General features: G+C 40.3%; 1 protein-coding gene across 5 annotated transcripts in view; it reads left to right on the top strand.

Moving 5' to 3' along the window:
- Positions 1–22560, top strand: part of cmtm6 (CKLF-like MARVEL transmembrane domain containing 6) — a 54612-nt gene that overhangs the window by 11399 nt on the left and 20653 nt on the right. For all 5 annotated transcript variants that reach the window (XM_052016434.1, XM_052016432.1, XM_052016431.1 and 2 more), the window contains exon 3: positions 20639–20815. In XM_052016434.1, coding sequence (XP_051872394.1) covers positions 20639–20815 — 177 coding nt within the window. The remainder of the gene's footprint in view (positions 1–20638; positions 20816–22560) is intronic.

Here is a 22560-nt window from a genome sequence, read left to right as displayed (position 1 = left end):
TTTAGGTGTAAACTCTAGGATAATTGCATCATTTGCATTTATTTTGCAAAGTCTTGATGACATTAGAAATTTAAGATGCCTGAAATAAAATTACAAATATCAAAAACTGTCAGCTGTCACCCTTTTGGACAATTCTTCCATTCCAATGTCATTGTATGTTGAAAATAATATAGGTTCATATCTGAATTTTTAGTCTTCAATGGAGGAAATTCATCTTGTGATTTGCTTTAGTCTTTTGTCCTGTGGATTTTATTTATGAAATTCTTTGATCAAAATAATTTATGCCTTTTTTGTTCTTGAAGGGTCTGTGATTTTAAATTCATACTTATTTTCTTTCTTATACAATTCTACAGGAAATGCTATTGACAGCTAAGTCCTTGCCAATTTCAGTTTGAAACACTTATTTGTATTTTGTGGACTTTAGGCCGTGTGATTTGGGCTTCCATCTGCTTGTGGGAGTCCCAAATTTCCACACAGTTATCCAGATAAACATAGTCTATTCTGCCTAAAGTTGCCATATTTCTATGTAAGATGGGCTATAATAGTAGTCCATTAATTTTTCAAAAATTCACACCATGCCAGGCCCATAAACATTTGCATTTTCTGATTGCAATTTTATGAGAAACATGGCATCAAGGGGAAAACACTTCAACAGTTGGAGTGATACCTCAACCAGAGGAAGAAGGTTGTGGTTGTTGGAGGTCAGTCACTCCAACCCAAGAACATCATTGCAAGAGTTCCTTGGGACACTGACCCAGGCCAAGCCTCTTTTTATGTAGCTCCATTAATGACCTTTCTTCCATCATCAGGTCAGAAGTGGGGATGTTTGCTGATTGGAATTAAACATTGTACATTCTCAACTCCTCTCCAAATGAAGCAATGCATGCCCACATGCAGGTAGACTTTGATAACATTCAGACCTATAAGTGGCAAGTAACATTGCCCTGCACCTTTTGAAGCATGAAAGACGATCTTCAGCAATAGAGTCAAATCACTTAATCTTGACGTTTAATGGCAATACAGTCACCATTGACCAGAAACACAACTGGATGAGTCATATAAATACTGTAGCTATTAAAGGAGGTTGGGAGCTGGATATCTTGCAGGAAGTGATTCAGCCAACATCCCAAAACCTTTCCACCATCTACAAGGGACAAGTTGATAGAATATTCTACGTCAGCAGCTCCAACAAATTCAAGTGCAATCATGAACCAGGACATGGCAGCCCACTTGAGCAGCACCCAATCAACCACTTTAAACCTACATACTGGTTCCCCTCCAAGTTGCATGCCATCCTTAATAGGAAATATGTCACTGTTCCTTCTTCATTGGGTCTGAATCCTGGAACAACTTCCCCTAATGGGTCTATGAAAATACCATCACCAGACGGACTGCTGTTATTCAAGAAGTTGGTTCGCCACCACCTTCCCAAGGATAGTTGTAGATAAGCAATAAATATTAGCCTTGCTGGTGATGCCCAGATCCCAAAAATAAACAATGAAACTCTCCCTAACTCTATTCTGGTGTCTTAATCATCAGAGTTGGAGGGGACTGTTGTCAAAAAGGCTGGACTTGAGCTGGGTAGCCCATTCAGTTTAGGGATTGCTGTACAAAAGGTCATCAGCACCCAGTCATTTCTGCAGTCTCTCTCCTTTATAAAAATGGCTGATATGAACCTTCACATCCTGTCAGAAACTACCTTTTTTAGCTGATTAAATTAAATTAAATCAGATGATTAACAAGTTATAAGTCCCAAAATACCAGGGTTCAAGTGCTTTCTTTGATGCAGAGAGATGACCACATTTTCCAGTGTTGCTAGTCTCTTTTTTGCCCTTCTGAATATTATGGCTGTGGGATGGAGGCAGAAGCCAGGTATCCAGTGACGAGTAACTTGTGGATTGACTCTTCAAGGCCTTTAAGGTATAGGTCAGGAGGTGAATGGAATACTCTACATGTGCTACTCCAACAATGCTCAAGAAGTTCAACACATTTTGTGAGAAAATAGCCCACGTTAAGAATTCATTCTTTGCACTACAGGACCAATCTTAACCAACTATTTTATTACACTGCAGCAACTCACCGCTGCTACTTCTAAAGCATTTCCCAAACCCATAACCTTCACTATCCAGAAGGATGTGGGAGGGACAGGGAGGCAGTTGTTTCATGGTAATGTTACCAGATGCAAGTTTTCCTACAAGTCCCATATTATCTTAACTTGGAAACGTATCACACTTCCTTCATTGATACAACATTTGACATTCTCGGAATTCTATACCTAATAATGCTGTTGAAGTACCTTGACAATAAGGACTGCAACAATTCAAAAAATTTACTCCTCATTGCTTTTTAAAGGCTAGTTAGGGATGGGCAAAATGTCCTTCTGTCACTGATGCCTGCATTCTGTGAAAATTAAGAAGAAAGATCAACTGCCTCTACTCCCAGATTTTTCTAACATTTGCTGAGCAGAATAGATTCCTGTTCAGAACCATATGTATCTTCATTCTGGTGCAGCTCTTGGCTCAGCAGGAGATTCAACAATAATTGAAAGCCTTGGCCAAGTCATTTATCTTTCTGTAGACCTCTTTGTGATGGTGCAAACCAGTTGAAACAAGTTTTATTTCACAGACCTCTTAATCAAGTGCTGCTGACAGGTTTAGGTCAACTTTGCTCACATTACCATAAGATTACGAAAGAATTGAAACATATGACTGGCCGTTTGCATTGGGCTGGGTTTACTTGCACCCTATGATATCTGCTGGCAATAATATTTCTACATTCTCTGCACAGTGGAAGAACAAAGCTGGTTGAGCTCCAGGGAAACCACTTGCTAAATGAATAGCTGTTAACCTTTGGGCATGGCCTGTATTTTAGGAGGGCAGATTGAATTTTGGCACCCACCTCTAGCCCCAGTTATCAAGAAAAAATTGCTGAAGTTGCCAGTGGAGAGTGACTGTGATGAGACCATAAGATAAAGGAGCAGAATTAGGGAATTTGACCCATTGAGTCTGCTCTGCCATTCAATTAAAAAAAAGCCAATTTTTTTTCAACCCATTCTCCTGCCTTCTCCCCTTAACCCCCTTGCCAATCAAGAACCTATCAGTTGCTGCCTTAAATACACCCAATAACTTGGTCTGCACGGCCCTCTGTGGCGACGAATTCCACAGATTCACCTCCCTCTGGATGAAGAAATTCCTCCTCATCTCAGTTTTAAAGGAACGTCCCTTTTACTCTGAGGCTGTGCCCTCAGATCCTAGACTCTCCTACCAGTGGAAACATCCTCTCTATGTCCACTCTATCCAGGCCTTTCAGTATTCTTGAAATGAGTATCCTGGTTTGCATCTTGCTGAAACACTTGTCTCTGAAGCTAGCTGTTCCCATTTTGCTGTTTCATTTCTTGAGCTCTGGTGTACCGTTTGTGACAGGGGTTTGAATTTAATGTCCCCATTAGCATTCTGCATGTCTGATTTAAATATGTTATTTGAGTATCCCACCTCCAAGACTCAAAACTCCCGTGGGTGCTACCTACTGCAGTACAAGTGACATTAAATCCAATGTTATGTGCAAACATAATGTCACCGACCCCTCCTGCTACAATTGTGTCCTATTGTTGTACGAGAGAGGTTAATATTGAGTTCATTGTCTCTAGTCTCCATGGAGGTACACTTGTGTTGCTGTTACTTTAACTCCAAACAGTTCTCCAGAAAATACTCCACAGGCGAATAACTTAAATCACAACTTTTTGTTTTTGTGTATTGACTGATAACATTAACACAGAAAGAATGTAAAGCTGTGGGAACTTCATAACTGAGAACTTTACGAATTATGCTTGGGTTATATTGGCATTACATGGTGTCCCCTTGAGCCCTGACCCATGTAATTTCCTGTGACAATTATAAAGGGAAACAAACAATATGAAGATCTCTGGTATGTGGATGAGTGTGTTCATACCAGTATCTTGCGATTTTGCTTGATAAAGAGTTCGATCACAAAATTTTGGCCAATTTTTTGGTGCTTTCCTAAGCAAACTGTATTGTCTTTCAAATCAGATGTATTAATGGTATCCACTCTGCCTTTTCCAGTAGCTTGGCTGGATGCTAATGATTTAATTGTCACTAACCGAAGAACAAGGAGATGTCGGGTTGTCATTGCCACCGGTTCTTCTTGCAGCACCACCAGAAAATCAAATTGTCTATTAATTCATATTGCTAAGTATAAGAGATGTGATTGAGATATTTAAAATTGAATGACAGATGTTGAGGGAGATTGTTTCCTTTGTTGGAAGAGCCAAGAACAAGAGGACATAAAAACAAAGTTTTTGACAGAAGAACGAAAGATGCCACGATGATAAATGTTTTTTTTACATAGAATGGTTAGCATCTGGAATGCATTGTCTTTCATTCAGTCATGGTTTTTGGGAAGAGATTAAAGCATTATTTGAAGGAAAATGTATTGCTGGGCTATGGGGAAAGAGTGCGACTAGCTACATCACTTTTGCAGAGAGCCAGCACAGACTTTAAAAGCCAAATGGCTTCCTCCTGGGCTTTTTGCCATTCAATAATTATATCTCAAATAGGAGCAGTCACTGTAATTCAGTTAGTTATTGAATCTGAAATGCACATAGTCTGCTGCCAGTACCCATGCCAGCTTTTTGCTAGGCTGACTTCCCAACCAGAATGAATAAAGAATAATTCACCATATCAAAGCACTTTAAACTAAGTAATTTCTATGAACTTTGAGCTCTGTATGCTGCAGTTGAACTTGTTTCAGTTTCTGCAGTCTCTTGTACTTAATTTCCATCCTACCATTTACCACATAGATGCACTATGAAGTTTATAGCTTCCATGCCCTTTCTACCCTGCATCAGTTTGGCTTAACCCTGGAACATAGAATATGTTTGTACATCATTGTACTTGCTTTCAAGTTCATCCCAAGTTCCTGCCTTCTGTACGTTGAAGGGGTCTGTACAGGATTACTTATGAATTGTCAGATATCTTGATGTTTTAGAGATTTAAGTTCAGTATTCCATTATTGGTATTTGCATTCCAGGATGCTTAACCTAATATGTAAGGACTAACACAGTAGTTTTTATAAATGACTAAATTGCTTCCATTAGTGCATGAACTAAATGCCATCAAATTATGCCACCATTGCCTAAATTTCTTTTTCTAAAAAATCTCTTCTTTTTTTTGATTTGTGTTATTTGGTTTACTGGTAATGATTGACACTGAGATGTCATCAGTGGTGAATTGTGTTTGTTACATTCTTAAAGAGATTGGATAATTGAGTAGAGCTGCTGAACCATCTTGCTGCTGGCTACCATCACTTAAAACAGATTAAAGTATTTAGTTGAGACTATAACTAAAGGTAGACGGCCACAGTGAAACAGAACAGCTCCTACCTTGGATATGCTACCTTGGGTGTGCTGGTCTAGAGGTTGACTTGCATTTCATGTCACTCCTATTGGCATGTATGAGAGTTAATACAATTGCTCCTTAAAGGGAAATATTGCAGAGCAACAAGTAAATGATCCTTTTAAGGTAATTATTATTGGTCAAAGGCATTACACATAGGAATGCTGTTAAGCACCCACTTTGCTCGATGGATGTTACTGGACAAGGGTGCATTTGCTCAGTCTGCTTAAAATCTCCTTGTACAGCAACCCTAAGGTCCCAAAGAAATGCTCTAGTGCACCTTTGTTGCAGTACCTCTATTTTTGGGTTCCTTTTCATCTTAATGCCACTCTGTTCTCAATTTATTTGCTGCTCTCATTTTCTTTTTTACTTCTCTAAACTTTCAGCAGATATGCTTCCTATCCTGCTCTCTTTTTGATCATCCATGGAGCTCTGGCTTTAATTTCCCTACTTTCTCCCTCATGGGAATGTACTATGACTGTAGCCCAAATGTTTTAAGTTTAAAGGCCCCCCATTGTTCAATCATGGTTTTGCCTTGCTTAATGTTTGCCTAAGCCAGATCAGTTCTCATTCCAATAAAATTGGTCCTTCTCCAATTGACTAGTTCAACCTTGGAGAGGTTGTATCCTTTTCCATAATTATTCTAAACACCATGATATGATCACCATTTCTTGGAGGTTTTCCCCATTGATGCTTGCTCCACCTGGCCGAGGTCATTTTCCAAAATCAAATCTGTCAATGCTGCCTTCCTGTTTGGGCCAGGAACATACTGAACAAGAATGTTCTCCTGAATACACTTCAGAAACTCTCTGTTCTTTGTCTCTTGTGTTATTACTGTCCCTATCTATATGTGTATTATTTGTCCTCCAATGTCACTATTATTTCTTGTAATTTCCTGCCAGGGAAATCCAGAGATGCAAATCCAAATCCCACGACAGCAGTTGTAGAATTAAATTGTTACTCCCCATCCTATCCCCAAATTTAACTATGAACTAAGCTTAGTAATGACGACAACAAAAAATTACCAGATCGTCCTGGGTGTTTTGGTTTCCTTCCACATCCTAAAGACGTGCTGGTGAGTTAATTGGCTATGGTAAGTTACCCCTTGATGTAGGTAAATGGCAAAAGATTCAAAGGAGAGTTCTTGGGAATTTGAGAGAGAGATTAAGTTGTAGAAGTACAGAGAAACGGTCGGGTGGAGGAAATGGGGTTGATCAGCCAAGCTGGATGCCGTCTTGTGTTGTGAAGAGTAACATTATTTGCTGCCCCATAGCATAAGGAAACCTCTACCTGATTTCCACCTACCATCCTCTCTTGTGTGTTTTGCCGCATGGTGAAGTAATGAAAGTAACAAGAGCCCAGTGTGTACTCTGAGTGGGGAACTTCAACCATCATCTAGAGTGGCTGACCAAGCAGTCCAAGTCCTGAAAGATGTAGCTACAGACTGGGTCAGTGCAGAGTCCTTAGGAGACAAAATTCTGTCATCATGCTGTATGGCACTACAATCTTGTATGAATAGATTTAATAGCTCAAAATTGAGCATCAGTGAAGTGCTGTGAACTATCATGAACAAAACGAAATGTATGCAACCACAATATAATGGCCCAGCCCACCCCTCACTGTAGCATTACAGTCAAGCCAGAGGATAAAACTTGGGTCAGTTAAATAGCAAATAGGAGGTAGCTCCAAATATATCCCCATCCTCTACGATGGTGGAACCCAGTACATGGCTGCTAGAAATGAGATGCCATCACAGAAACCAGTAACCAGGCAATTGAATTTCCTCCAAGTGAATTCAGGAAATGGCTGAGAGCTCTGGGTCAAGCACTGACAATGGGACCAGACAGCATCTCAGCATTAGTACTGAAGATCTCTCCAGAATTAGCTGCACCTATAGCTGTTTCAGTAGAACTACAGTACTGACATCTACCCATCAATGTGTGAAATTGCCCATATTTGACCTGTCAACAAAAAGCAGGACAAATGCAATCCATGCCCTGGTAAAATAAAAGTTGATGGCTATCAAAGGGAAAACAATGAAGTCATACCTCTTGTTAAAAAAAAATGATTGTGACTATTGGATGTCAGTCATTCCAGCTGTGGGAATTCCTCAACTCGTTGTTGGCCCACTCATCTCCGTGGGCTTCATTAATGACCTTCCTTCCATCACAAGTTCAAGTGGGGATGTATGCTGATGATTGCATATTGCACTTATTTTCTGTCTCGTTTGTTTGTGTTTTATTTATTTATATCTAATTGTATAATGCATTTGACCCCAAACTTCGGCCCAGCTGAGGGCAAGGTACCAGCCATATATTTGCAAAGGGCCTCATGCTGTATAAAGTAGGACAAATCAGAGCGATAGGGGAAAGGATGACGTGCAACACAAATTATAATGGATCAAGGAGAAATCCTGCTAGCAACTCTGCAAGTAAAAAATGAAAATGTGTCTGTGGGATTGTAATTAGATACTACAAAAGAAATTCATTTCGACTCTCTTGGCTTTTTGGAAGAGCTTAGCAATTAGACCCACACTTTCTGATTCCCATGACCCTGCAGTTTAATTATTTATCCTCTTTTGTTTAAGGTTACTGTGAAATCAGCTTCATCCACCTATCGGTAGTGCATTCCACATCTTAACAAATGTGGAAGAGTAGGAGTTGGGTTCTGGGGCAAAAGGGAAGAAAGAATGGATGAAAGAGAATTCATGTACTCTTATGTACAATGTATATGTTAATCCCCATAAGCAAAGAAACAGGAAATCCATCCAGATTATATACTTTTTGCTATGCCCTGTATCTGCCCATTTTCTAAGAACCTGAATCAGAAAAAAAACTTCTGTCTCTGGTGGCCATTCCCAGTGACATCTCTTATCTCGAGTGTGATTAATTGACCTTTGATGTTGTTGCACTTGCACAACATGGTTGTGAAATAGATAGGAATGATACTGAAAGCTCTTGGCTTGTGCTTAATGCCAGTAATTCAATATTTGTCCATTCAAAAGGCAAAGTTAGGTCAGGGTTGCCTCTGGCTTTGGTTCCTCTGATTTAAATAAGATCGTGATGTGATCAGAGTGAGTGAGCAGAGTTGGTCAGATCATGACCAAGAGTGAGAAAAGATCATCTGGGCTATCAGGTGTGCTGCAGTGCACCAAAATGTATTTCGTGTACTTGAACTCATTTAACTAGAAAGCAGCAGGATATGGATGTGGCTTTCTAGCTACTGCTTGTGGCGGAGGTGAAGTACCTCAGCAATAAGTCCTTGTAAAGATTAACAATGATGGATTAACAATATTTGTTGCAAAGACCTGCACATCAAAATGTTTATGTTGAGTCTGTATTTTCTACAGTTTAGAAGAGTGAGCTGTGATCTCTTTGGGATGTGTAGTATTTGTAAGGAACTTGGCAATATTAGATGCTAAACTGTTTTCTCCAGGTGGAGGATTTAGAACTGGGTGCATACAAATTTAGAATAAGTGCTTCACCAATTAGTAAGAAGGTGGGGAACAATTCCATAGGGGTGGGGTGTGATTGTGAAGCCTTGGAGCACTTTCCCCAGATAATTGTGAACTTCAGTCTCAATGGCCAAAATTTGGCAGATTTTGGAATTGAATTGAAATTGGAAAAAAGCCAGAAAATTGGAATTAAGTTAAATGATCATCCATCCTCCTATGGGGGGAAAAAAAAACACTGATAATTAAAATCAAATGTCAGAAGAGGTTAACTAAGGAAGCCAATGAAGAAGTGTGTGAAAGTAGAGGATATGGAAAAGATTCTAAATTGTCTGGGATAAATGTTGCAAAAGAGGGAGTATTAAGTGATCAGCAATTTTAAAAGTATACAAGTCTCCAGGTTGTTATGGGTTAAGAAATCTCTCAGACCTTGTGAACCAAGGGAGGAAGTTGAAGGCTTACCAATATCTCCCTACAATTTTTCACTCTTCCCTGCCCATAATAGTAGTACCAGAGTACTGGATAACTGCTAACATTGCTTCGTCATTTTAAAAAAAAGGGGAGGATGGGATAAATCAAATAACTTTACAGTAATTAGATTAACTTTGGGCAGATTATTGAAATCAATTCTAAACTTTCATTTTGGAAAAGTACAGTCAGTATAGATTAGTCATAGAGGGATACAACATGGAAGCAGGCTTTTCAGCCCACCAAGTCCACACTGACCATCTTGCACCCTTTTACACCAATCCTACATTAATCCCAGTTTATTCTCCCCACATTCTCATGTTGAAGGAAGGTGGTGTCCCACCAATTTGATTGACTTATTTGAAGAGGTAACTTGGAGCATTGAGGAGGGCAGTGTAGTTGATGTAGTCTACATGGATTTTTAGCAAATCCTTTGCCAAGATCCCACATGGTACATTGGTCAAAAATATAAAAGTTCATGGATTAAGGGTGACATAGCAGTTAGTACTGATTACCTCCAGAGCTCTAGAGACTTGGGTTTGATACTGATCTTGGGTGCTTGCACCTTTTCCCCATGTTTGTATGGGGTTCTGTCAGGTTTTTCGGTTTCATTACTGTACCAAACCAGTCACTGCGGATCTCCATTGTTCTGTTTCAGATTTTATTACAACCTGTACTTTGTTGTGTGTGTGGCAAACCAAGGGCAACAGTTACAATTCAAGCTGTTTTGGGGGGAAGTTTTAGGGATTTTTTTTTTAAAACACTTTCAGTAATATTTGTGGCAGTCCTATATGGTACTGCTTATCACTTTTTGTTCTGGAAATTTTTTCAGAATATTAGAAGATGATTGCAGGAAATCCCAAGATGGAGACATTGTGTGTTCAGCTTGCTTATTGAACACAATTTAGTCACTTGCTAAGTCTTTTCCAGTGACTCGGTGAGCAACCTGACCTATTATTGATCAAAGCACAAAATTAAATCCAGTGGGTTGCTTACAGTTTTCTTGTTCCTGATTGAGGTTACTGGTTTAGTTTTGATGTTAATGAGACATTTTTATCTTTGTATTACATTAATAGTCCAAAAACTTCTGATATTTGCTCTAACTCCTACTGAAAAATAAATTGTCTTTCAGATGAACAGCCTTCATCTAATATTAAGGAGTTGGATTAAATTTGTTCGTTTAGCCTCCAACTTCTTTCATTCTTCAATGTTCCAATTTTGAGAGAGATTTTGATAATTAGGTGACTGCAGATTCTAGAATATTTTATCTGATATCCTATATGGTAATATCCTAGGTGATGTTGTTTTTGTTTCTTGACATCAGCAGAGAGGCCAGCATTTATTGCCCATCCCCAAATTGCTTTGAAAAGGTGGTAGTGATGAACCATCATCTTCAACTACAGCAGTCTTTTGAGTGTTGAAGGTGCTCCGACAGTGTTGTTAGATAGACATTGACTTAAAATCCTGGGAATAACAAATTTCATCTTGGACTGCATTCTCCATCTTGCAAGGAATCACAGAAGTGATGACTGTGCATTCTATTCCAATTAATTTTGTGTTCAAAGTATTAGAAGTTTGGGCATGCCTGTGTGAGCATAAACATTGCTTATCTGTGAAATACTGAAGTTGATCCAAAATGTAATAGTTTCATTGTGGTAGAAAAGAGTTTCCTGAATGTGTCAGTGGCATTATGTATGGTATTTCCCATCTGTTCCCTCTAGACTACACTCATTAAAAGAGGTCATGACTCATTTTTAGGTGGGAAGTTATTATTTATTCATGACTCTTAACAGTTAGGTAAGTCATTAGCTGTGGATATGCAAACCTTTGGAAGGGGAGTTAGCTAAGTATCTTCTTCACATTGTTCATCTCTGATCTACATCATCCCTTAATTGGACTTCATTTATTTAGTTTCTTCATTGTAAGTACCGTTCTATAACATCTCACAAATAAATGCAAGGAAAAGTCAATGAGGAAGAGAATAGGAATGGAAGCAAAGAGAAGGCCGAAGATAAAGGTTTTTAAAAGTCCTAGGCTAGCAGTTATATTCTTACTAATAACTAATGGGCCTTGCACTCCATTTGGAGGCTTTATGTAAAGTTGTCCTTTAGGATGCCATGTATTTCTGTTAGACAGTGGATCAGAAGCTTCAAGTTAAAGAGATTGCTAATAATTCTTAAACCTCTTTCATAGCAGAGCTCTTTGGCAATAACACATCCTCTCTTATGTAGAGAATAAGTTTACAATAAATACTGGAAAGAGATTGAATGTACACTTTAACCAGTTGTTCCTCATTTTGTCAAAATGTCCACACCAGTGAAACTTAATGGTGGTTGATTTCTGTGATCATTTTCTCCACAGCATGGTTGTCACCCTGTCTTTGCAGGAGTACTGCTTCATTAACTGACTAGTAGTCCATGGTCACAGCAACAACTTCCATCTATATGTCTTTGACTTTGGGGCTTCATAATCTAGATATGGGCATAACTACCAAGCAACAGTGGGAAGTTAGGAGAGGTGACTCAAAGGTTTGCGAAAATAATGGCATTGAGGAATTTTTTTTTAAATATACATGTGCAGAAAATGGGAGGAGTGTTGAGTATGAGGGGAAAGAGGTAATGGAAGGCTAATACTTGCACAGTTCATTGCTCTTATTTGTACTCTCCACACATCTCTTGGGTTGAAAACATAAGTTGAAATTTAACCTGAAAACAATTTGTCAAACTGGTGTGTTTCACCTCTAAATTTTATTACAGGGCATGAGGGAGGCAGACAATAAAATGCATATTCCTTCTTGCTGGGCCATCCCTTGGGATTGAGGATGACTTTCATTCTGATTCTGAGGTGGCCAATATGGGACCTGTAGACTCTGCCAACAGGGTGGACAGCTGGGTAGTTTGAGAGTTGATGCACTCCTTCCACCTGTTCTCTTGGGCCTTGGCATGCTCCTAACACGTGGGGTTACAATTTTCAATGTCATCCTGAATAGTTCTTTGTCATTTTGAGTAATTGTAGGTCAGGGATTCTCTTAAGTCAATGGAGGTGATGCATTTTCCTCAAGGAGGCTGGAGAAAATCCTTGAAACTTTTCTGTCCACCTGATAATCCCTTGTTGTGATAGAGCCTGAGCTCATTTGAGACACTGTTGTCAGGCATGTGAACAACATGGCCTGACCGTTAAAGCTGACTGGGTGTAATTAATGCTGGGAATGTTGGTCTGAAAGAAGATGCTGATGTTGGTTTGTTTATCCTGCCAATGGATTTGAAGGATTTTGTAGAAACAATATTTGATGGTACCTCTCCATTGTTCTGAAATACCTATGGTTAGTAATCTGTGATTCAAAAATGTACAGGAGGGCATGAATCACTGCTGCCTGGTAGGCTGTAAGCTTTGTACTAGGAGGAAGGCAACACCCCACAAGCCAGCGGCAGGTCCTGTTCCGGTGGACACCCCGGGCCGGATCTGTTGGGTAAAGTGGGTCAGCGAGGGAATGGAGGTTCCAAAGGACTTTCACAAGGCACGGGAGCTCAACGGGGAATTAACACCTCCATCTTAAATATATCCAGTGTGTAGTGGTTAGCATAACGCTATTACAGCACCAGCGACCCGGGTTCAATTCCGGCCACTGTCTGTAAGGAGTTTGTACGTTCTCCCCATGTCTGCATGGGTTTCCTCCGAGTGCTCCGGTTTCCTCCCACATTCCAAAGAAGTACAGGTTAGGAAGTTGTGGGCATGCTATGTTGGCGCTGGAAGCATGGTGACACTTGCGGGTTGCCCCCAGAACACTCTACACAAAAGATGCATTTCACTGTATGTTTTGATGTACATGTGACTAATAAATAAATATCAATATCAATCAGATGGTCAAGATTCTACTTGTACACTGAAGGTGATGTCTGCCTTTGCTGCAAGGTGGCTTCCAAAATGTGGGAAGTGACCTTTAAGGTAGCATCATGGACCTTTTGTTGTGCAGCAGGGGCAGGTTGGTAGAGGACCTTTGTTTTGTGGATGTTACATGCAAGCCCTGTTCTCCTGTGTGGCTCAGTGAATGAGCTGATGATGACTTGGAGCTCTGCCTCTAAATGTGTCAATTCATGTATCCTCTATGTACTGCAGTTTGATTGAAGTTGTGAATGACTTGTTCTGGAGTGAGAATAACAAGGGTTCAACTGTTTCCCATTTGTCCTGAAGGTTTGCTCAATTCCAGCGGGAAAACTTTTTGAAGTTAGTAGTTTGTGGCAAGAGGGATTGAGAATAGTGTTCGGCTGATAACAAAGCTTTGCTAGATACAAGTTCTGCACTGAGGTGGATTGATTGTGGACACATTGATTAAGGTCATGAATTTTGTGCCATCATGTAACATGTGCAAGAGAGAAATTAATTTCTGCAGACAGCCAATTTTGAGGCAGAGATTCCACTGTCCCCTTCAGCTGACGGTGAGAGGCAAAAAAACAAGTACAGTGGTTGAAGTTGCTCTCTGCACTTCTTATGGAGTTGATGTATTGTAATGATCATATCTACTACACCTCAAGGTGGGCGGAATCCATGTTGTGATTAAAGGAGCTGCTCCGGATTATAAGGGGGCGGTGGTTGAAGAGGACCTTGGTGATTACTTCCCCTGTGATGGACAGCAGGGAGACCTTTCTCTAGATACTGCAATCAGATTTGCCTTTTTGAAGATGCTCACGGATATGGCATCTCCGATACAACCTGCCATATCCATCTCTTCCCAGTGATGAGAGATGACATTGGTGTATTTGTGACTGAACTTCCTCTCTGCTACATTTTGGAACTTAAGGCCTCAGGAGGACGTGGTATCAATAATGGGTGGCACGGTAGCATAGCGGTTAGCGCGATGCTATTACAGCGCCAGCGATCAGGGTTCGATTCCCGCCGCTGTCTGTAAGGAGTTTGTACATTCTCCCGTGTCTGCGTGGGTTTCCTCCAGGTGCTCAGGTTTCCTCCCACGTTGCAAAGACGTATGGGTAGGTTAATTTGGGTTTAAAATGGGCGGTGCGGACTCGTTGGGCCGGAAGGGCCTGTTACCACGCTGTAAATAAAAAAAATACTTGTTGTTTATCACTGGGCACATAGGCTTCTCAATAACTTCTTGTTGGCCAGGGGTTGCAATGAAGCTGGACTGGATAGTTTGCTGTGGGATGGAATCAAGGGTGCTCACAGTTTAGAAGTTCTTTGAAATGCTTCTTCCAATGGGTGCTGACTTTCCTTCTATCCATGATAAATTCATCTCTGTTCTTGGCTCTCAATGGGTGGATGACTATTGCAGCATTAAAGAATATATGCATGTCATGGTCATATAAGTTGGTGGACCTCCCTGTACTCTTTCCTCCTCCACCACCACTTCTCCCAGTCTATTGTGGTTTTAAGGTTGAATTTCGGGCTTCAGTTTGCCTGTAAAGATGTTTCTTTTCCTTTGAGTCATGGAGGAGTTATCAAAACAAGAATATCTTGCATCTGTGGTAAATTATCATCCAGATATCCTGCTCATTCCCATGAAATCAGTCCTGAGTTTTCTAATAGAGAAGCCAAGGTGGACTTCATAGATGCTGATTATGGTGCACTTCAGGCCATCCACATCTGTGGACACACTGTGCCTCCTGTTGATTGGAAGTTTGTCTGTTAGGTGTTGTCTGAGGAGAGCTACCTTTTGTGGGGTTATGAGATCTTCAAACTTGATTTTCTTGCAGCATTCTGTTGCTATCACTGTTTCGGGACCAGGCTGATGAAGATGGTAGGCAGACCGGGAGTCATCAGTACTGATCATGGCGTGTGTAAGGTGGACACCCTGGCGATCTCTTGCTCGGATCATGACATAGTTTAACACCACCAACCCTTGCAGCCTTCCTGACTTTTTCACTCTGCCGCTTGGCTGCCTCCTTCCCCTCTTTTCACCGATCCTATTCTGTTTTCTATGAGCCTCTGTTCTTTTCCCCTCTGCAATTTCTCTTCCCTCCCTCTCCAGCTTTGAGGAAAATCCCAACTAACCATCACTGAGGGTTCAGGGGAAGCCTATGGTGGCTGGTTCGGATGTTGACAGATTGTGGCTGATCCCAGAGACTCTTGAAGGTAAGGTGGGGTGCAAAGCTCAGTGAGGGAGATCTGACCTGGGCTGTGCCTCCCACTCTCAACTCGGTCCTTTTTTTTCTCCTTCATTACTTCCTTCCCCCGTCCTCTTTCCCCCTTGATTCCTTGCTGCTCTCACCCCAGCTGTGAGATGCCCAGCCTGGAGTACTGAACCTCTCCCAGATAAGCCTCAGGGGTGATGGGTGGAAGAAACCATCCACATGGTGCTGTCTGGTGTCAATAGATTGTAGTCTCCAAGCGCTCAGACTAAGATAAGTGCTCAGTTACAACCTTGGCTGTCTTTAAGTCCATGGGGCTTCTGTCCCACACTCCCATTAAACTCAAGTATAGCAGATCAAAACACAATCTCCTTCTGAATTGTGTTGAGATCTTGGCTGCCAAATTGAAAGTAGGAGCTGCTAAGGAAAGTCAAACATAGAGGCTGTTCTGAAACTCCTGGTGACCAAGTTTAGATTCTTGACCTGGTGGGTCCAGCAAACAGGAAAAAAATGAAGAAAAATCCTTGCCTTTCTAATAGGGCCTCAAATTTAAAAATACAAAATAGAATAGATTCTGTTTTTGCATTTATCACCCACTTGTTATTGATCTGAAACTGTTCAAAGCTTCTGTAAGATGAAATAACATACAAGTAAAGCATACTTTAGACAATTACAGTAATGGGACATGATTTCATTTTCAAAATAAATCCATAATTTTTGCCAGCCCTGTTCATTTCCCCTGTTCTTTGGTTATCATTAATTTGATCAAGTTCACATGAACTTTTTGACAATATATGCCACTGATCCTAGACATAATCTGAATGTCACATAATAGCAGTCTAATAATCAGCACACATCTTTGAATCTTTTGTCACAATCACTGAAATTAATCAGTCAGCTGGTGGTACAAACCAAATACTCTGTGTCGATGTTCTGTCTTGGAGATTAAAAGATCCATGGCTTCAATATGTTTGTGATGAAGAGCAAGTTGTGGGTTGGAAAAGCTATTAATGTGATGAGTGATCCTGAAAGATGAATTTGGGTTTGTTCTTGCCCTTCAGGGTGACACTGTACTAATAGGCAATATTAACTGTGGAGAACAAGTGCATGCATGGTCAATTCGTATCCAGTGTTTGATGTGCGAGCTAACTGTGTACCAGTTGTACTAATTTTACCATCGATTTAAGGATGATTATGAGAGAGCCAGAGGGTGGCAGATGGTGACTAATTTGGGCAGAATTAGGACATAAGAGAAATTAAATTCTTTGGCGTGATGTGTACCATTGCCTTAGATAATACATGCACAAACAAAGCCTTGCCAGTGATGAATTAAGGGACTTTGTTGAAGATGGTAATAGTCAATGTACCCAAACCACTTCCACTGTCACCTGCTATTGCTTTTATTCCACAAACATCACCTGCTGCGGTTGTACTCCTTTTGTGACAAACAGCACATGATACAGCCCACTTCTTTTACTCAACTTGTATCCTACACGTCACGCTCTAGGGTATTTCCGTAACACAGACTTTTATATGTAACCATGTTATTAGCATGCTGAGGAAACTATTATGTTAGTAAATCTAAAAAAATAGTAATTGTACTATATAAAATTTGGCACTGCTTCAAGTTCAAGTTTATTGTCTTTTACTGGGTTCCATGAAAAAATGTTTCGAGTCTGCACTGGCAAAGATAATATGGGATATTTTCAGTACAATGTGGTAACCAGATGGTTAAATTACTGAATCAGTAGCCAGAGGTCTGGGCCATTGATCCAGGGACATGATTTGAATCCCACCATAGTAGCTGGGGAAATTCAATTCATTTAATTAAATAAATCTGGATTTTATTTTAAAAGCTAATATCAATAATAATAACTATGGGACCAGAGGATTGTTGTAACAAAAAAAACAATCGGGTTCACTGTTTTCCTTCGGGGAAAGAAATCTTCCTTTACCTAGTCTTGCCTATATGTGACTATATATGGTTGGCTCTTAAGTGCCTCTCTAATTCAGAAACCATCAGGATAGATACTAGATGGGGAAGTTGCCAGTAACTAAAAAATGTAAATAAAAAAAGGTATAACTAATAAAATGATACAAATTTTAGGAATAAAACAAATACATTATCAGATCAGAAACTACAAAGGCTATATCACACAACAAATTTAAGCTTGCTATAAAAACTATCTTGCATTCCACTACTCTGATTGCTCATTTTATGCAGAGCCACAGAAATGCCTTTTGAAGTTAAAAAGGAAACAATTTTTTCAGTTGCTCAATCCCTTTAGGTCTTTCTAGCTTCAAATTGGGATATAATCTCAAATCCTGAGGAAATACCAAAGTGATGATTTATGTTCACCATTGCCAGAAACCATTAAATTGGAGATTATGTCAACAAATTTAATTCTCTTCAATGAAGTGATGATACTGTGTATATGCACCAGGTGGTGCTATATGCCATAATGTCATTGCTAATGTATAAAAAAACTACTGTAACATGCACAAAATAACTTCCATGTATTTGTATATGGCCTGCCTTTTGTGGGTCCTTAAAATCAAAGTTGCTTTGGGATTGATGGTTTTATTGAAGCTGTTGGTTCACCTGTGCTGGGTTTTTAACCAACTTTCAAAGTTTTGAATCAAGTTTGCATCCTTGTTGCAGCATTGAAACTACACTAACCATCTCACAAATGACTTTCAGTGAGAGTATATTCCATCATCCTCTACCTCTCTACAGCTTTTAACATGGTTGACCACACCCACACCTTTTGTAGACCAACTCAATACACCTATCTTCATTTAGTTCCAGCTTTACCTTTGTGAACATAGCTAAAGCATTTCATTTTATCAGCAAGTGATTTCCTTCAAACTTTCCCAGGAATCCACCCTTGGCCCTTTCTTTATCCAGATGATCTGTGATTACGAAAGCCAACTTCCTCATCTGCAATTGATATAGTCTTCATTAATGCCTTTGTCGAAGTGCCACATGGAAAGCTGGTCCAAAAAGTTTAGAGCCCATGGGATCATTTACCATTATGACAGCTCCCCAACTACAGTGTCATTCTGTTTTATTTTCACAATTTTATTACTCTGTTTAGTACTGCAGCTCCACATAAAATGGTCCAGGTGATGCTCTATGGAAATGGTAAACTTGACTGTTCCAGAGAGTACACGTATACCTTTTTCAGATTGGGTGAGAAACGTTTCCTCATTCTAACAGTCACTCAAAATGGTTTGGAGTACTGCTAGTGGGGTCATGGGTGAAGTGTTGAGGAATTAAAGTCAGGTTTTGCAACACATTGCCTTCCAAGTGAGTTGCTCTCTAATAGTGGTCTGTAATTATGGTTAGCTGTTTACAACTTTCATGTGTTAGGTAACTCGAAAGATAATGCCAAGGTTTTCTCAATCTGTGCACATTTTGTTCACTGGAGGCAAGCGTGGAAGTAGTGCATGGGATTGGCAATTCATGGCCTGAATCCATCCCACATGCAATGACTGCACAAATTGTGTAGCTGGACATGTCACGGGTGCCATGGGGCTCATTTTGGGATCGAATGCTTTGCATTCATGTACAGGTCTTTTCCAAATTCCAAATGCCTGACTTATGGACAGCCATTACATGTGAACAGTCATTTGGGAGACCAACGGAGTAGATTTGCCAGCTGCTGCAGAGCTGCAGGCATCTTCTGCTGGGTGGGAAAGGAACGGGGCACTTCCGTGTGCTTTCTCTCTCCGCCCCAACTGGAGCCGAGCAGAGCTGAGCAGACTCACTCGCTCACGAAATCAGTGAGGCCAGCTGGCAACACTCTTCCCGTGCCTGCTTGCTCTCCTGCCACACGTGCTTCTGTGATCCTCTCCCACACACTTGTTGTCGTTTATTTCTGACTTGGGAATAGTCTGGGTTACCAGCAGTTCTCAGGAACGGAATCCTGCTGTAACTTGGAGGCTGCCTATGTCCTTATTATCTGGTGTCCAATAGCCAGGTTCAATGCTCAGATTGAACAATGAAAGAAACGTGATTAAAAACAAGTGTAGATCTAATTGCTTGGTGAGCCAAAGGATCACGTTATTCTTTCTGTGTATGCGATAACTCACTCTAACATGGATTCTCCTCAGCCATGATGCTGCTGGAGTGCCACGTGAGGATGAGGTTGAGCCTAGTTTAATCAGTTTGAAAGGGAGGAGACAAGCCAGATGAGATGGTGGCTGGCTTGGATAAGCTGGACGGACAGGTGTGAGAACAATTCAGATGCTTAAACTATTGGGGCAAGTGCAACCATCAAGTTGGAAATTTGTGGAAGTGCTTGGGGTCAGAAATTACTTACTGATGATCAATAGTAGATACAGAAAAGTTCGTATGTGATGCTGCGGGAGCGATTGTTCATCAACAGCTACCATCCGTATACTGTGATATTATTCTTCCAAGCCTCCTGGTTTTGTGCTTGTTCAAAATCCTGCAACAAAATATATGTCATTGTCAGTAAATGTTTAAAATTATTTATTTGTCTGTATGTTTCTCTATTTTTGCTATTTTTTTCCTGAATAATTTGCCCACAATATAGGGGAAAAAATCCTTGAGCATTTTTAGAAGCAACAGATCAAGTGGTATGAGGGTTTGAGGAGAAAAAAATCATCCACCCATTGAAAGCTGAAACATGACTGAGCTGATATTGGGAATATTTGGATCAATAGCATTATGGGTTAACACACAGGCTTCACACACCATCTCCTTGAGTTCAAATACAACTCAATTGGTAATTGCCAAGGCCCTAAATTATATGAAATTTGGACAATCCCAACTTTGTTGTTATTTGGCAAACTCACATTTAAGCATAAAACAAAGCTGGCTATCAAAGAAGTGGAAAACTAACAATGCTGTAACAAAAGGTTCTCTTGAGATTGAAACTAAGGTTCATCTTGGCGCAGGGAAGAGGATAATTTAACCTGCATGTGGCCATTATTATCCCTAATTGATTAAAGTATTCCTAATAATGTTTAACGAAAACTAAACTAGATTAATAGAGGGATATGGATTTAATGCAGGTAGGTGGAATTAATGTGGATGGGCAGGATGGTCAGCACAGACACGATGGGCTGAAAGGCCTGTTTTATGTTGTATGACTCTGACTATAATTCTATGACTCTAATATTTGTATTTACATCATTGCGTAGCTTGCAGATTGTATATTTGTCTGAGTTTCTCTTTTGGTTTGTTCCCTGAATAGGTCTTTTCGTTTTTGGCTTTTGTTCTGGAGGAGGTGGTGGCATTCTGTGAGATCTGTCATGCACTTTATTTCTTCGAGTTTGTCAGCTGCAGTGCCTTCTTCCTGACTTTGCTCTTGTTAATTATATTGACTACTTCTCTGAAACAAAAGGTGGACAGAGTCGACTGGAAAAAAGTGGTAAGTACAATGATTTAAGAAGACTTTGTTTAGCTTTGCATTCCATGGTGATGTTGATTGATTCCATTACTCTTGCTAACTCTGATTCTGTTTTAATGTACCTTCCCAGGCTTGATCAAGTTAATGCTGATCACAATGCTTCCTTAAGCAAACTTCAGACCAGATCAGGAAATTCAGTTCAAGAAACAGCTGAGCGCATGGGGGTATAAAAGGCTAAGGCTCCAATAACATCCCAAGACACTTACACCAATATTAGCCACTATCTACAAACTGTTTCAAGACAATCACAACTCTAGATTCAAGTAGAGATAGTAAAGAACATCTTTTAGAGCCTATTGATTAGGAGAAGAACAAACACAGGCCAGTTACTGCTGCATCAGTCTGCCTCAAGCATTAGGAGAACGATGAAAGATGATCAGTCTTATTCACCAGTATTTTTCTGCCTGCCCTCCAATTTGGTTCTGCCAGAATCACCTGGCTGCAGATTAATTACTTTCTTGGTCCAAAAATGGGGGAGAAGAAACTGTTGCTTCTGGAGCTGAGATAGCAGTAACTGTCCTTGAACATCAAGCAGCATTTGACAACCCTACTAAAATCAAAGTAGTCCTGGGTTCTACAAAGAAAGGTAGTTGAGGTTGGTGGAGATGAATCGTCTCAACCCACAGAACATTGCTACTTAAGTGTCCAAAGTCCAAAAACGTTTATGTGTTTCATCCCTTCATTATAAGGTCAGGAGCAGGATGTTTCCGATTAATTACATAAGTCATTTTCATATTGACATGGAAAGAGACTTATAGTCCATCAAACCTATGCTGGCTCGGGAACAATCCCATTCCCTCATTAATTTTTCCTGTAATCTATTCTCCCCACATTCTCATCACCAAGACTGACAATTCAGACATGTCTTTTGCACTCGTGTGCTGACCCCATCATTACTTAGGATGGGGTGTTCCTCCCATTTGAATGTTCACTGCCTCCTCCATAAATGGATGTGGTAGAGCAGGAAGGCATTGATCTAATCCATTGGTTTTAGAAGCACTTTGTTCTCTCTAAAGCATGCTGCTTCCATTGTTACCATTCACATAGTCTTGTGTTGCTACTTCACTAGATTAACACTGAATTTTTAGGTTTGATGCTGCTTTTGCATCCCTTTCTGCATTCCTCAGTGAAATGGGGTTGGTCCCAGATTTGATGAATGAGGGATATTTGAGCCAAGAGGATGCCAATTGTAGTGGAATACAGATCTGCAGCTGCCATCTATTTACTTATGAATGTTCATGTTTGAGCTGCTAGATTCATTTAGAAAACAGCAGATTTAGGACTGTGGTGGAATGTATGTTCCCTACAAATTCCATCATGTATAGATGCACCTGTGACAGTACGTTGGCAAGGGCCAAGTCAAATAGATTTTCCCCTTGTCTTGGACCCCTTGCTATCAGATGCTTGTCTAATCTGACAGTAGCTTTCTTCAGGGCTCAGTCAGCAGTGGTGCCACCAAGCTACTGGAGGTAATAGTTATTGAATTCCTAAACTAAATTACATGCCCCTCCCTTGCTGTACTTAATATTTCATATAAATGGTGTTCACTGTGGACAAGTGTGATTCATCATCTGAGGGAGAATGGTGAGTATTCGTCAGCAGAAAGTTTCCTTGCCCATGTTTGATCCTATGCTATAAGCCTCCATGCACTCCAGAGTCACCAAAATTCCCAAGACCCACCAACATTGTGTAACTGTGCTCTCACC

Source organism: Pristis pectinata, chromosome 5 (genome assembly GCF_009764475.1).
Source record: "Pristis pectinata isolate sPriPec2 chromosome 5, sPriPec2.1.pri, whole genome shotgun sequence".
Lineage (NCBI taxonomy): Eukaryota > Metazoa > Chordata > Chondrichthyes > Rhinopristiformes > Pristidae > Pristis > Pristis pectinata.
Note: the sequence above shows the minus strand (reverse complement) of the source record. Positions and strands in the feature narration are given on the sequence as shown.